Here is an 11,599-nt window from a genome sequence, read left to right on the forward strand (position 1 = left end):
AAATATTCTAAAAAATAGCACCAAATGATTCAATTATGAACTTCAAGAAGGTTTACTTACTTGGATAGAAGAGAAGTTGAAGTTAAGGCTTAACTACCAGGAAAATGGATGGAGAAAGGAAGGGAAACGAAGGAGATGAAGAAGATGAAGATAAAGAAGACGTTGAAGATGAAGATGAAGAAAATGAAGAAAGCAAATTGAAATGGAAGTCTCGTATACTTCCCAACTGTCTCTTTAATTGTATGGTACAAGTACCAAATAAGACCTACAGTTTCTACATGTTACATTTTAATACCTCAACTATATTTTTTTTTTTTCAAATAAGTCCTACTCTTTATACCTTGATCTTTTTTTTTTTTTTTCTCACTCAAGTAAGTCCACTTATAATCCCTTTCTACCCCAACCGGGTTTGGTTCAACTCGACTCCTCGACTCTATGCACAGACTCGACTCAGTAGGATGTCACATATATATACACACACACACACACACACACACATGGTTGTTTTGCTCATATTACTGTGACACTTAGGAATTCAATTAAAGATGTGTTTTTGCTTATTTATATGTTATCCACATTATAGATGTATACAATAATGGTTTGAGTGAGATAACAATAATGTTGTTTGCAACAATGTATTATTTGTTGAATCAATTCTCGATTAAAGTTATTATGAATTGAGATGGTTTGTGATGTATGGAAGGAATCATGTCGATTAATGACTTGTGACCACCATAATTTGATCAATTTAATTCTAATTAAGGTTAACATGATTGATTCAAGAAATGCACATGGGCCAAGTGGGAGATTGTTAGATTATTTTAATGTAAGTGGCCTATGTAATTAAAAGGTTGGTTCTAATTAAGGTGGCTCAAGATGATGGTTATTGGGCTTAATAAGATGAGGACCAGTTAGGATTTTAATACCCTTCCTCTGTCTTATGAAAGATTAAGGAAATCAACAGCGTAAGTTAAGAGAGTGTGACGGTTACCTTAAACACATAACGGTGATAGGTTGTTTAAGAGAATGTAAAAAGAAAACTCTCATTGCTGTTGATAATTCTCTAACCATTAAGAGAGAACTTATGTACAAAAGGCCAGAGTGAAGAAACATAGATCTACTGTTACGGTGAGAATCGAATTGTCACAACGAGGTAATCAATAGCTATGGATCAAGGTACGCTTCCGCTTATTGTGTATTCTTATTAAACAAATTCTATGAATAATAAGATCTAAGCTATATTGAAGTTTCCTTAACAGATAAAAACTCAAACAAACAATAATCTATATTACAAGTGAAATGTTAAAAATAAAAGGAAGAGAAGTGTGATTAAAACAAAAGGAGCTTAGAAATCTTGAAGCAATCATTTTAACTTGAACTTTGATGTTCTTTCGATTTCACAAAAACCAAGCTTGGAAATAGAGTGAAAAAAAAGATACTTAGGCTCCATTTGTTTTCGTAAAATAATTTGCAGGAAAATATTTTTCACAATTTTCCGTTGTTTGGGTTGTTTAGGAAAATAAGTCAACGGAAAATATTTTTTTGGTCAAAGGAAAATTAAGTCATTTTTTAAGGGAAATAACTTTCCATTTTCGAGAAAGTAAAACATTTTTCGTACATTGATTAACCTTAGAAATTTATATTTTTTTAATTTATTTATCATCGTAGTCACTACCACCAGTTATCATTTACCACTGACCACTACCATCAGCTACCACCATTTACATTATTGAGATTTGAGTCAATTAGCCAAGAGAAATCCATAGAATCTAAAATGTAAAAGCAAATCTAGTTGATGTAAAAAAAAAAAAAAAGAAAGAAAAAACTAATTGGAGAGAGTAAATAAGGAATAAATAAGTGTGGAGATTATTGCTTGTTTGGTGAGGCTAAAATTAGTAAAAAGCTTAAAAGCAACACACCATTGATATTAAAAAAGCAACACATTAACTCTTTTCTTTTCCCAATTCATTTGAGATTTGTCACTCTCTCATGTTTTTACTCTTTCTTTTACATTTTATATGAGAACTGAACGATTATGTTATGGTGCTAAAGCTCCATTCTTTTTTCCCAGTTTTACTGGCTAGATGTGAAGAATTTTATACATTTTTGAGGAAAATGAAGAGCAAAGAGCGAACATGAATGAAGAGAGACAAGGAATAAAACAAATATGGAAATGAGTGTTATGTGTGATATCCTGACCCAGCAAAGCGATCCTAAGAGCGCGGATAGGGCAAAGCTCCTAGCTAGCTTTTAGGATAGCATGCTAGCTATAGGTAGTGAAATGCGAACACATGAATGAATTGAATCATATATCAAAAAGGGGAAAGCTAATCATCAGAGGCATCTTTTGATGGAATGGTTTAGAGAGTTTGAAGAACTTTAGAGTTAAGCATGCTCGCTTATTAGAAATCTTATGATGAGTGACCTCCTAAGAAGTTCCTTATTTCACCTACGGGACAAAACTGTGCGGGTCTTGCCGATCCAATATGAGATGAAATTGGTTTGATCCAAAGTGGCCAATTCATCTGGTGGTTGGAGTCGGGCGAGACAACTGGTATCAGAGCCGGACCTTCTCCAGTAGATGTATGGTTTGAGGACGAACCACGCGGAAGCTGGTGGGTTTGTGACATCTCGACTCGGCAAAGGGATCCTAAGAGGGCGAGTAGAGCAAAGCTCCTGACTAGCTTCTAGGATGGCAGGCTAGCTATGGATAATGGAATGTGGGGCACATGAATGAATCGGATCATATATCGAAAATGGGAAAGTTAATCATCAGAAGCGCCTTTTGGTGGAATGGAGAGTTGAAAGAACTCCAAGGTTAAGCGTACTCTCTTAACAAAAATCCTAGGATGGGTGAGCTCCTAGGGAGTTCTGGACAATTCCTCTAGTGATTGGAGTCAGGCGTGAACAAATTGTTTGGGTGACCTCCTGAAAAGTTTTCCATTTCATCTGCGAAACAAAACCATGCGAATTTTGCAATCCAGTATGGGATGAGATTGCTTGATCAAAAGCGGATAAGTCTTCTGGTGGTTGGAGTCTGGCGTGAACAGATTATTTGAATGAAGGTTATTTGGTGGGTTTGGATAATAAAGGTAAATGGAGATTATTTAGTCATTTGGGAAGAGGTTTGAGGGAGATGATGATTTTTTTAAAGTTATCTGATAGGCTGGAAATCAATCTAAACACTCCAATATTCAATACACAGAATTGGAGTGTAAGCATGGTAAAAAATTTTGATTTTCAAAATTATTCATGGCTATATTTATAAATCTTCCATGATAAGGGTGTTTTTGTAATCTTTATATTTAACATTACCTTTGTGTACCATCAAACTAGACGAAACAATATTATCAAACCTTCTGGATTTCCTTTTCATTTCGATTTTGGTGGTCCTCTCATTTTATTGTTTTTTTCCTTTCTATATCACTACTCACGGCTTTATACTATTTTTATTCCTCTTCTTCGATTCATTTTTATGTGAGCAGTGGCAATTAAGGTATTTCTTGAAATTCTTCTATTTTTTTAGATTTCAATTATAATTAAAAAGGCAAAATATAACAGAACTTGATTTTTGCAAAATCAACAATTTTCTATTTATACATTTTGATTGGTGATGTTTACATAAAAAAATACCAGTGACTTAGTTTGTGATCTGGGTCCTTATAATCAAGTTAGGTTTTAAATTCATTCAATTTTGGGTATTGACATTGGTATGTAATTTTGTTAGAGGCGTAGTTATATAAGAAAATAAAATTTTTAGTCTTTTAATCTGGAGAAGCTTTCCTTTTTCCTACCTTTTTCAATTTCTCACTCTTTTCTTTTTCTAATTATAAAATTTTGGAATATTTGCATATGCGTTTTGATATTCATTTAATTTTGTTTTCGACAATCTCCACATAGGGATACAATTTAACCTGATCTGACCCGATTTTTTGCAAGTACGGCATAGGTTGGATAATGATTTTAATATCCGTGTTGAGTTTAGGTTTAACCAGTGAGATACTGATTATCTGATCAGAATAAGTTTGGGACAGGTACCCATCCTACTCAATTTTCTAGGTCAAGTAATGATTTAAATACTTGCATCAGATTTGAGTTTAACAGATTGGGTATCCGTTAGTCCTTTTTTTTAAAGTGATGAATGGTGGAATTAAATCCATGACCTCCATGAGATAATTAAACTACTGAAAAGAAATACATATTATATATATAACAAAATTATACATATAGTGTTCGTGTTTTAATAATTTAGTTGACTTTTATATAGTTTGATAATTATGTAATTTGTTAAAAATCAAGAAAAAAAGTTATTAATTGAACAGAATGCTAATAGTGTTAAAATTTTTAAAAAACTACTTATAATCAGTGAATTTTTAATGATAATTATAATTAAATATTAATATAAAATATGACTTATGTGGAATATAAAATCTAGGTATAATTATAATAATTTAGAATATAACTCGTATAAAATATCACCAGTGAACTTTTAGTCATAATTATAATTACATCTTTAAATGTCCTTTTATTTTAATTAGTAGTTCATTAATTATCAAAGTTTAATTAATTATAAATAGCATGCATATTCTCAAATATTATATAATTAAACTCAATACTTTATTTAGTATTATTATTAGAATACAATAATTATATTATTGAAATATAATTAAATGTACTGTGATTTTATTTATTAGTATTATCATGTATTTTATCATAATACCTATATGTCTAGTTTAGAGTTGTAATAAATTATAATCCAATGGACATATTATCTAATAAAAATATTAAACTTAATACTTATTATTGTATTATGATTATTATAATATTGATATATAATTATATTCTTTTAATTAATGTTAGTATTATTTTATACAATAATAATAATAATAATAATAATAATAATAATAATAATTTTACCATCAATCTGTTCTGACTAAAAATTATGTCGTTTTAGTTTAGAGATGCATTTTAATGATAAAAAAAAAAAACAAAATTCCTTCTCAATAATCTTATTCTCCTTTAATACTCAAAAAAAAAAAAAAAAAAAAAAATCTGATTCTCCTGGCAACTCACTGCGCCTCTCCTTCTAACCATTCACAGTCTCGTTCCTCTACACCTTGCCATCGCCTCCGCGCCCTTGGTCGTCGCCTCCGCAGCAGTCCTGCTCTTCAACATTTGCGCTAGGTTCCTCCGTTTCCATTCTCAATTTTATTTTCATTCTCGATTTATTTAATTTTCGTTTTCGCCAACAGTGCCTTCGTTTCTTTTCCTTTCTTTTTTCTTTTTTTTTTTTTTATAAAATATATATAAACAGAGAAAGAAATTGCTTGGTTTTAGCCGAGAGAGACAGATATAGATAGGGGTTTAAATATATTGTTGAATTCATTTGTGGGTTTAGCCGAGAGAGACAAAGATAGATGATTATTGTTTTATTGTTTCTTTTGTGGGTTTTGTGCAGGTTTTATTTATTATTTTCCATGTTAAAATGGGTTTTTGTTTTGAAGCTCTATAAGACTATAACGTTATGGGTTAGGAGTTAAGTAACTTATGAATATTGATGATGATTACTTTGGAATATGAGAATGGGATTATCTCTTATTTGCAATTGTTTTTGTCTTTCCTTATTATATTATGGAATTTGTAGACTAAAGCCTGGATTAGTTTTGTTGAATGGATATGGAGAGAATAGAATAGGTATTCCGTATAAATTAAATAATCGGAAAGTTTTGACAAAGTTCTAAATACTAGGCAATTTATTATACATAATCAATGTTCATAAGAACAGATTCTTCTTCTCTTTGATGTTGGAACTGAGTTTAGTGTATTGATTGTTAATCCTTGCAACCTTGGTTCTTGGAAAAGTGGAGTTCAAAAACTATGTTTGTATTATGTACATTATGTTTATGTAAAATTCCTTGTGTTTTTGTTTTAGTATTGTTCTATTCTAATGCACTTTTTAATTGTGTATCTATTTTTATTGAGTTATTAGTTTGTTATGTTTTATATGGATATAGTTCTCATTCTACATGTTTTGTTCTAGTTCAGTATTGTTATGTTTTAATTGATTTTTAATTTGGTATTGTTATATTATTATTGAATTTTAATAGATTTTTGATTGTCAAATTTTTTATTGAGATATTGGCTTGATTGTGTATTATTTATTTAGGTCGAATTTTATTTATTTTTTGTTCTATATCAATATTATTAGTATTGTTGTTTTATTATTTCAAGTTGAAATTTTTTTATTATTCAGGTTGAATTTTAATATAATTTTTTAAATATATTCTGTTACATTTTTGGGTTCGATTCGGGTTTCAAATGGATTGAATGAATTTATGATTAAGCAGGTATTTAAACGGGTTCAGGTAGTATGCGGGTAACTCTAAACGGATTCGGGTATTGTTGGTTTAATCCTTAAGAGATTCGGGTACTTAAATTGATAATCAGAATAGGGTTCGGGTTCAGGTAGTTGATTTCTAGTGGTACCTGCCCGCTGCCATCCAACCTCCACCAGCTTGTATTTTTTTACAACTGATGATTGCTTGCCTTTGCTTGCACTTATCCAGTTTCTGCGATAGTAGTTTGTGACCAGCTATAAGGAAGACTAAAATGTGTAATCCTTGATTGTTTTCTCCGCTGGCACTTACTCTCAGTGTTTTTGTTTTGTGTGTGTGATTAGCATTTTATTGGTGAAGCACAACTGAGCGAAGAACATATTCTCATTATAGCATTTGTTTTTCAGTTCTCTTTTGCTTGGTTTGTGTTTCTGGTTTGATTTAATTTTCATTACCATAGTTCAAGTGGACTTCTACAACATTTTTTTTTTTTTTTTTTTGGGAGTTGTAGTGATGCCTAGAAGTGAATTCTTTTCGTTTCAGTTATATGTAGGAACATGAAGGAAATGGAAGAACTTTAGCTAGGAAGACCTATAAATCAACAAACAACTTGAACTAGTTATCCTTTTCATTTATGTTATAAATGCTAATAGTAACTAGGAACCTTAAATTTCCATAAATCAAATCATTCAGTTTCAAGCTATGCTATCTGCTCTTAAAAGTTCTTTAAATCAAAATTTAATTGATGGATCTCTAACTAAAGAGGTTAGTTCTCATAAAACTAGTAAATAAGTAAATTGTCATGTATCCACATTAAACTTTTTAAGCAATAGGTTTATACATACATACATACATACATACATATATATATATATATATATATATATTACTTATTTTTGTGCATTCGCTCTTATGATATTCAAAACCAAACTGAATTAGCCAATTTTTGGTTATTATGTTGATGACTGTGACTCTTTCTTTTTGCTTGCTTTTTGTAATCATGCTAGTCAATTTTGGCAGTTTTGAATGGTCATTCTTGCAAATTCAATATTTTTTCAGGATTTTCCATTCAGTTAATTTGGTTTTCACTTCCATTTCGGCCAGTTTTTTAAGTTTGGAGTTTGGTTTTTGGTTAATTCAATTTCCTTTTTAATTCAGCTCGGTTTGAAAATTGGCCCAAAACCAACTGAATGCTCACGCAGCTCACCCCTAGCAGTCCTCTAAAAAACCAAAAAATCAAATTTCTTTGAATAATAGTTAACTCTGTTATTCATCGAAGCACACTTTCAGTTGAAGTTTTTAATTAGTTTATGAAAACCAAGTTTTGGTTCTGCTCTTGAATCCGATTACCATGCTCGCTCATAGTCCTTGAGGTCTTTATGTTTATTAGGGTTTCAAATCGCCATCCCCCAAATTGTTACATTGACTATTGAGTCCTCTTTTTTGTGATTTACTTGTTTTGTGAAAAATGCTCGACTTGTTTGATGGGACTTAAAATATTGCAGGAAAAGTGCAATGAAGCAATCGAAAGATCCATTTGAGGCAGCATATGAGGAGCAAGTGGACACGCCGTCACCGCCTGATTCTCCCATTGGCCCTGATGAGTTGGAGACTCAAACTCCTGCTGCTGCTTCTCAGGACCCTGCTGCTGTTCCAGAATATGATGACATTGGAAGTGCTGGTGTCCATCCTGCTGACCCATCCACTTCTATGCCTATGTTGCCTGCTGTTAGAAGCAAAGCCAAGAACAAAGAAGATGATGACGATGAATATGAGGATAATATGGAAGTTGAGCTCTCTAAGTTCCCTTCTAGTGCTGACCCAGATAAAATGGCTAGAATGCAGTGAGTACATCATTTATATGATATTTATATTCATACATTTATGTAGCTTCTTCTAATTGTTCTCCATTGTTTTGCCCTTCTAGTTGTTCATGCTTATGTTTTCATACCATACTGATAAGCTAAGTTAATGAATTAGTTATATTTAGTCAAAATTAGATACTCCAAAATGAGTTCTTTTATCATTTGTAAGATCTTCAAATTTTAGAAATGAGAAAGATGATCGATTGTGGATAGAAGGTGGAACTGCTTATCTTTTACCTTTTTGCACAATTTTGTTTAAGGTGGGAAATAGAGATTTGAAATAGTGAGGCTGTGATAGTTCAGAGAACTGCCAAATTATGTGTGATGTGCATCACTTGCAAGGACAAGTTTCACAGGGACTTCCGGAATAAACTCAGTAGCTCTTCTTCTTATTCTTATTTTTCTCTGAGCTCACTTCTGTTGGTTGCTGATTCTTCTAGGAAAACATTTTTTTAGGCGTGACTGAGTAATTCATTAACTAAAAACAATTGCTTAGGACTTAGTTTGAAAATCTTTGGATACATCAACTAAGGAGCTTTCAGTTGCAATATATTTATTTCACACCTTCTAGTTTCTTGTAATTCTTGCACTCCATTCCTAATACACACGCTTAAATGTTACATATTCATACTTGATATTTACAGTAATACCTAATTGACTAAATTATTTGCCATTTATATAAATTTATTGTTCATCTATTGGTCCAATAGCAAGTATCTAATTTATTATATTATGAAGAGAGATTAATACGAATGTCAAAGTTATTTACTTTAAAGTTCCAATTTTATTTTTATATTTTTTTCAGACTTATGTGGATTTCTAGAATGAAAGTTTTTTTTGGCTAAAATTTTTAAATATGTTAAGCAAGATAGGCAAGATATAAAATTTTACAGTATTAAATAATAGGAGATTGATCAGTAACAACTTGTAAAAATCAGCTCTGACTCTGCTTTATTTTTCATAAGCACATAAAATGCATATCTAGTTTGCTCCTGTAGTCTAAATTGTTTGTTGCCCTTGTGATCTTTGCTTTCCTTTCGTGTTACTCAAGAAAGCACAGGGCCTGCCCACATTGTAATTCTATTTTTTTTCATCCCATTATTTTCTGAACATTTTTTTAGCTTTTTGCCTTAATACCAGTCTAAGTCCAAGCATCTATAGAGGGATAATATCTTTCTTCTTGCTTATCTATCTGCCCTAGATGCTTCTAACAGGAATTTTATGTTCCTCGTTCTATTATTTTCCAATTTTTTAACTTTAAGGCTTTACATCAGATCTAGATCCAAGTACCTGAATAAAGAGGGATAATAATCTTTCTTCATACTTCAGATGCATCAGCCCTAGATCCTTCTAAGTGGACCAGGATGGAAAATAAAAGAGACTTTGGATGGAGTTAACACACTGGAATAGGTAACATGATCATGATCCAATTGTGATGACCCTGAAAATAAGATGGACCCACCTTTGTTCTTAAAATCTAAGCCTCTTCATTGAACTAATGATATTAACATTAGAGAGTTTCTTTTATTGAACTTGTAAAATAGCTTGCTTGTTATTTCTTGAAAGTTCTAATTGAGAGATGTGGTGGGGGGGGGGGGGGGTGGGGAGAATGAGGCATGATTAGAGTTACGTGATTTGCTACTTGAAGACAATGAACAATCAAATTGAACCAATTGAAATGCCTTGTAAAACATATGAGATGCTTCATGGAGTACTAAATGGCAGTCTGTTGTTCTCTATCTCCCTTGTTTGATCAAGTACAAAAGGGCATATTCTTCTGAAGTCTGAGCTATTGCTCCTTGATCCTTATTCAGGGCTATTTTATCACAGTTCACTGAAGGACAAATGAGCAGGTATGAATCATTCCGCAGATCTGCTCTTCAGAAGGCTAACATGAGAAGGGTATGCTTTTTCTATTGCTGCATTCTCCTCTTTTTTTATTATTGTCTTTCAATTTATCCCTTTCCTTGGGCTTTACTTCTCTATTGCATAATGAACATTTTGACCACAAAATGTTGTCTATTCCCAAGAATTTTTGTTCTAGTTCATTTGATATTGTAGTTTGCGGAATAGCAAAATCTTTTGTTGGTGTTCTTGGAACAGGTTTTTTGAGTATGTTTCCTGCCTGTCAATATATTTTATTTCCAGAATGATAGTGTTGATCACTTGTTAGTTGAAACACTATTGAGGAGGATAGAAATTAGAAACTGATGTTTCTATCATCAGATAATCCAGCTGTACACAAATTGGTCTGCGGCAGATTCACCAACAAAATTTTTCGCTGTCCCACAAACTACAATATGCTTATTAGGCGATTTGCTTTATTGTTTTATTGTAAGGCTTTGATCCGCTCAACATACGTATTTTATGTGTGCATCACGACTAAAAGTAAGAAAAAGAAATAAGAAGAATGGAAAAAATAGAAATAGAAAGAGGGAGAAAAAATGGCATAAGCCAGAAGATGAAAGATAAATATTGTCTCTGCACATTGTAAAATAAGATAGAAGATCGTTTTCAGCCGAACATACACACATTCTGTGTTTGCAAATTACCTTATTGTTTTTTTTTTTTTTTTTTGTTTTTTTGCAGCTTTCATAGAAACGCCATAAGTTCTTGTACTAATTGATTTCTGGGCACATTGAAGTTGGCCTTAATTTGTTGCATTTGTCGTGTGAATGCAGTTGTTAGTGAGCATTACTGGATCACAGAAGATTTCTTTACCGATGACAATTGTAGTTTGTGGAATAGCAAAAATGTTTGTCGGTGAACTTGTTGAAACAGGTTTGTGTATATCTCCCACTTGTCACTGTCAGTATATTTAATTTCCAAATAACAATGCTTGTGACTCATAAACTAAATTACCATGTGAATGAGAATTATAGAAACGATGTTTCTTAGACCATAAAATTAAGCTCTATAATTAACTATTGGTCTGCGGCATACATTGCAGTTTACATCTTCAGAATTGCATAACCAAAAGCCAAGATTTTTTGTTGGTTTAGGCTGTACAATTATATAGAAATTTGAGCAGCTAGGTCTTCTGATATATATATTTTTTTCCTATTGTGCTACTACGTTTTCCAGCTAGGATGGTGATGACAGAGAGGAAAGAATCTGGGCCAATCAGACCTTGCCATATAAGAGAAGCTTATAGAAGACTAAAGCTCGAAGGCAAAGTGCCAAGGAGATCGGTACCGAGGCTTTTCCGGTGATCAAACTTTGTTGGTTGACTGCTCAGGTCTTCTTCTTTATATTAATTTCTTTGGCACTTGATTTGATGATATTAATCTCTTATTTTTTTATTCTTCAGTTTGTACAAAATACTTAATTAGCTTTCACTCGTCCAGTACTTGTATTAGACTATTATTTTTCAACTTAAATGTAAAAATTATCTGGAAA

The 11,599-nt window shown here is 31.9% G+C and overlaps 1 protein-coding gene across 1 annotated transcript; it reads left to right on the forward strand.

Moving 5' to 3' along the window:
* The first annotated feature begins 5,025 nt into the window (after window positions 1-5,025).
* On the forward strand, window positions 5,026-11,599 carry TAF11 (TBP-associated factor 11). The gene is made up of 5 exons (XM_012222325.4): window positions 5,026-5,184; window positions 7,841-8,179; window positions 10,015-10,102; window positions 10,882-10,981; window positions 11,285-11,599. The coding sequence occupies exons 2-5, from the start codon at window positions 7,851-7,853 to the stop codon at window positions 11,410-11,412; spliced, it is 645 nt and encodes a 214-aa protein (XP_012077715.1). The 5' UTR covers window positions 5,026-5,184; window positions 7,841-7,850; the 3' UTR covers window positions 11,413-11,599.

Source organism: Jatropha curcas, chromosome 1, assembly GCF_041381405.1.
Source record: "Jatropha curcas cultivar XTBG-Jc1 chromosome 1, XTBG_Jcur_1.0, whole genome shotgun sequence".
Classification (NCBI taxonomy): Eukaryota; Viridiplantae; Streptophyta; class Magnoliopsida; order Malpighiales; family Euphorbiaceae; genus Jatropha; species Jatropha curcas.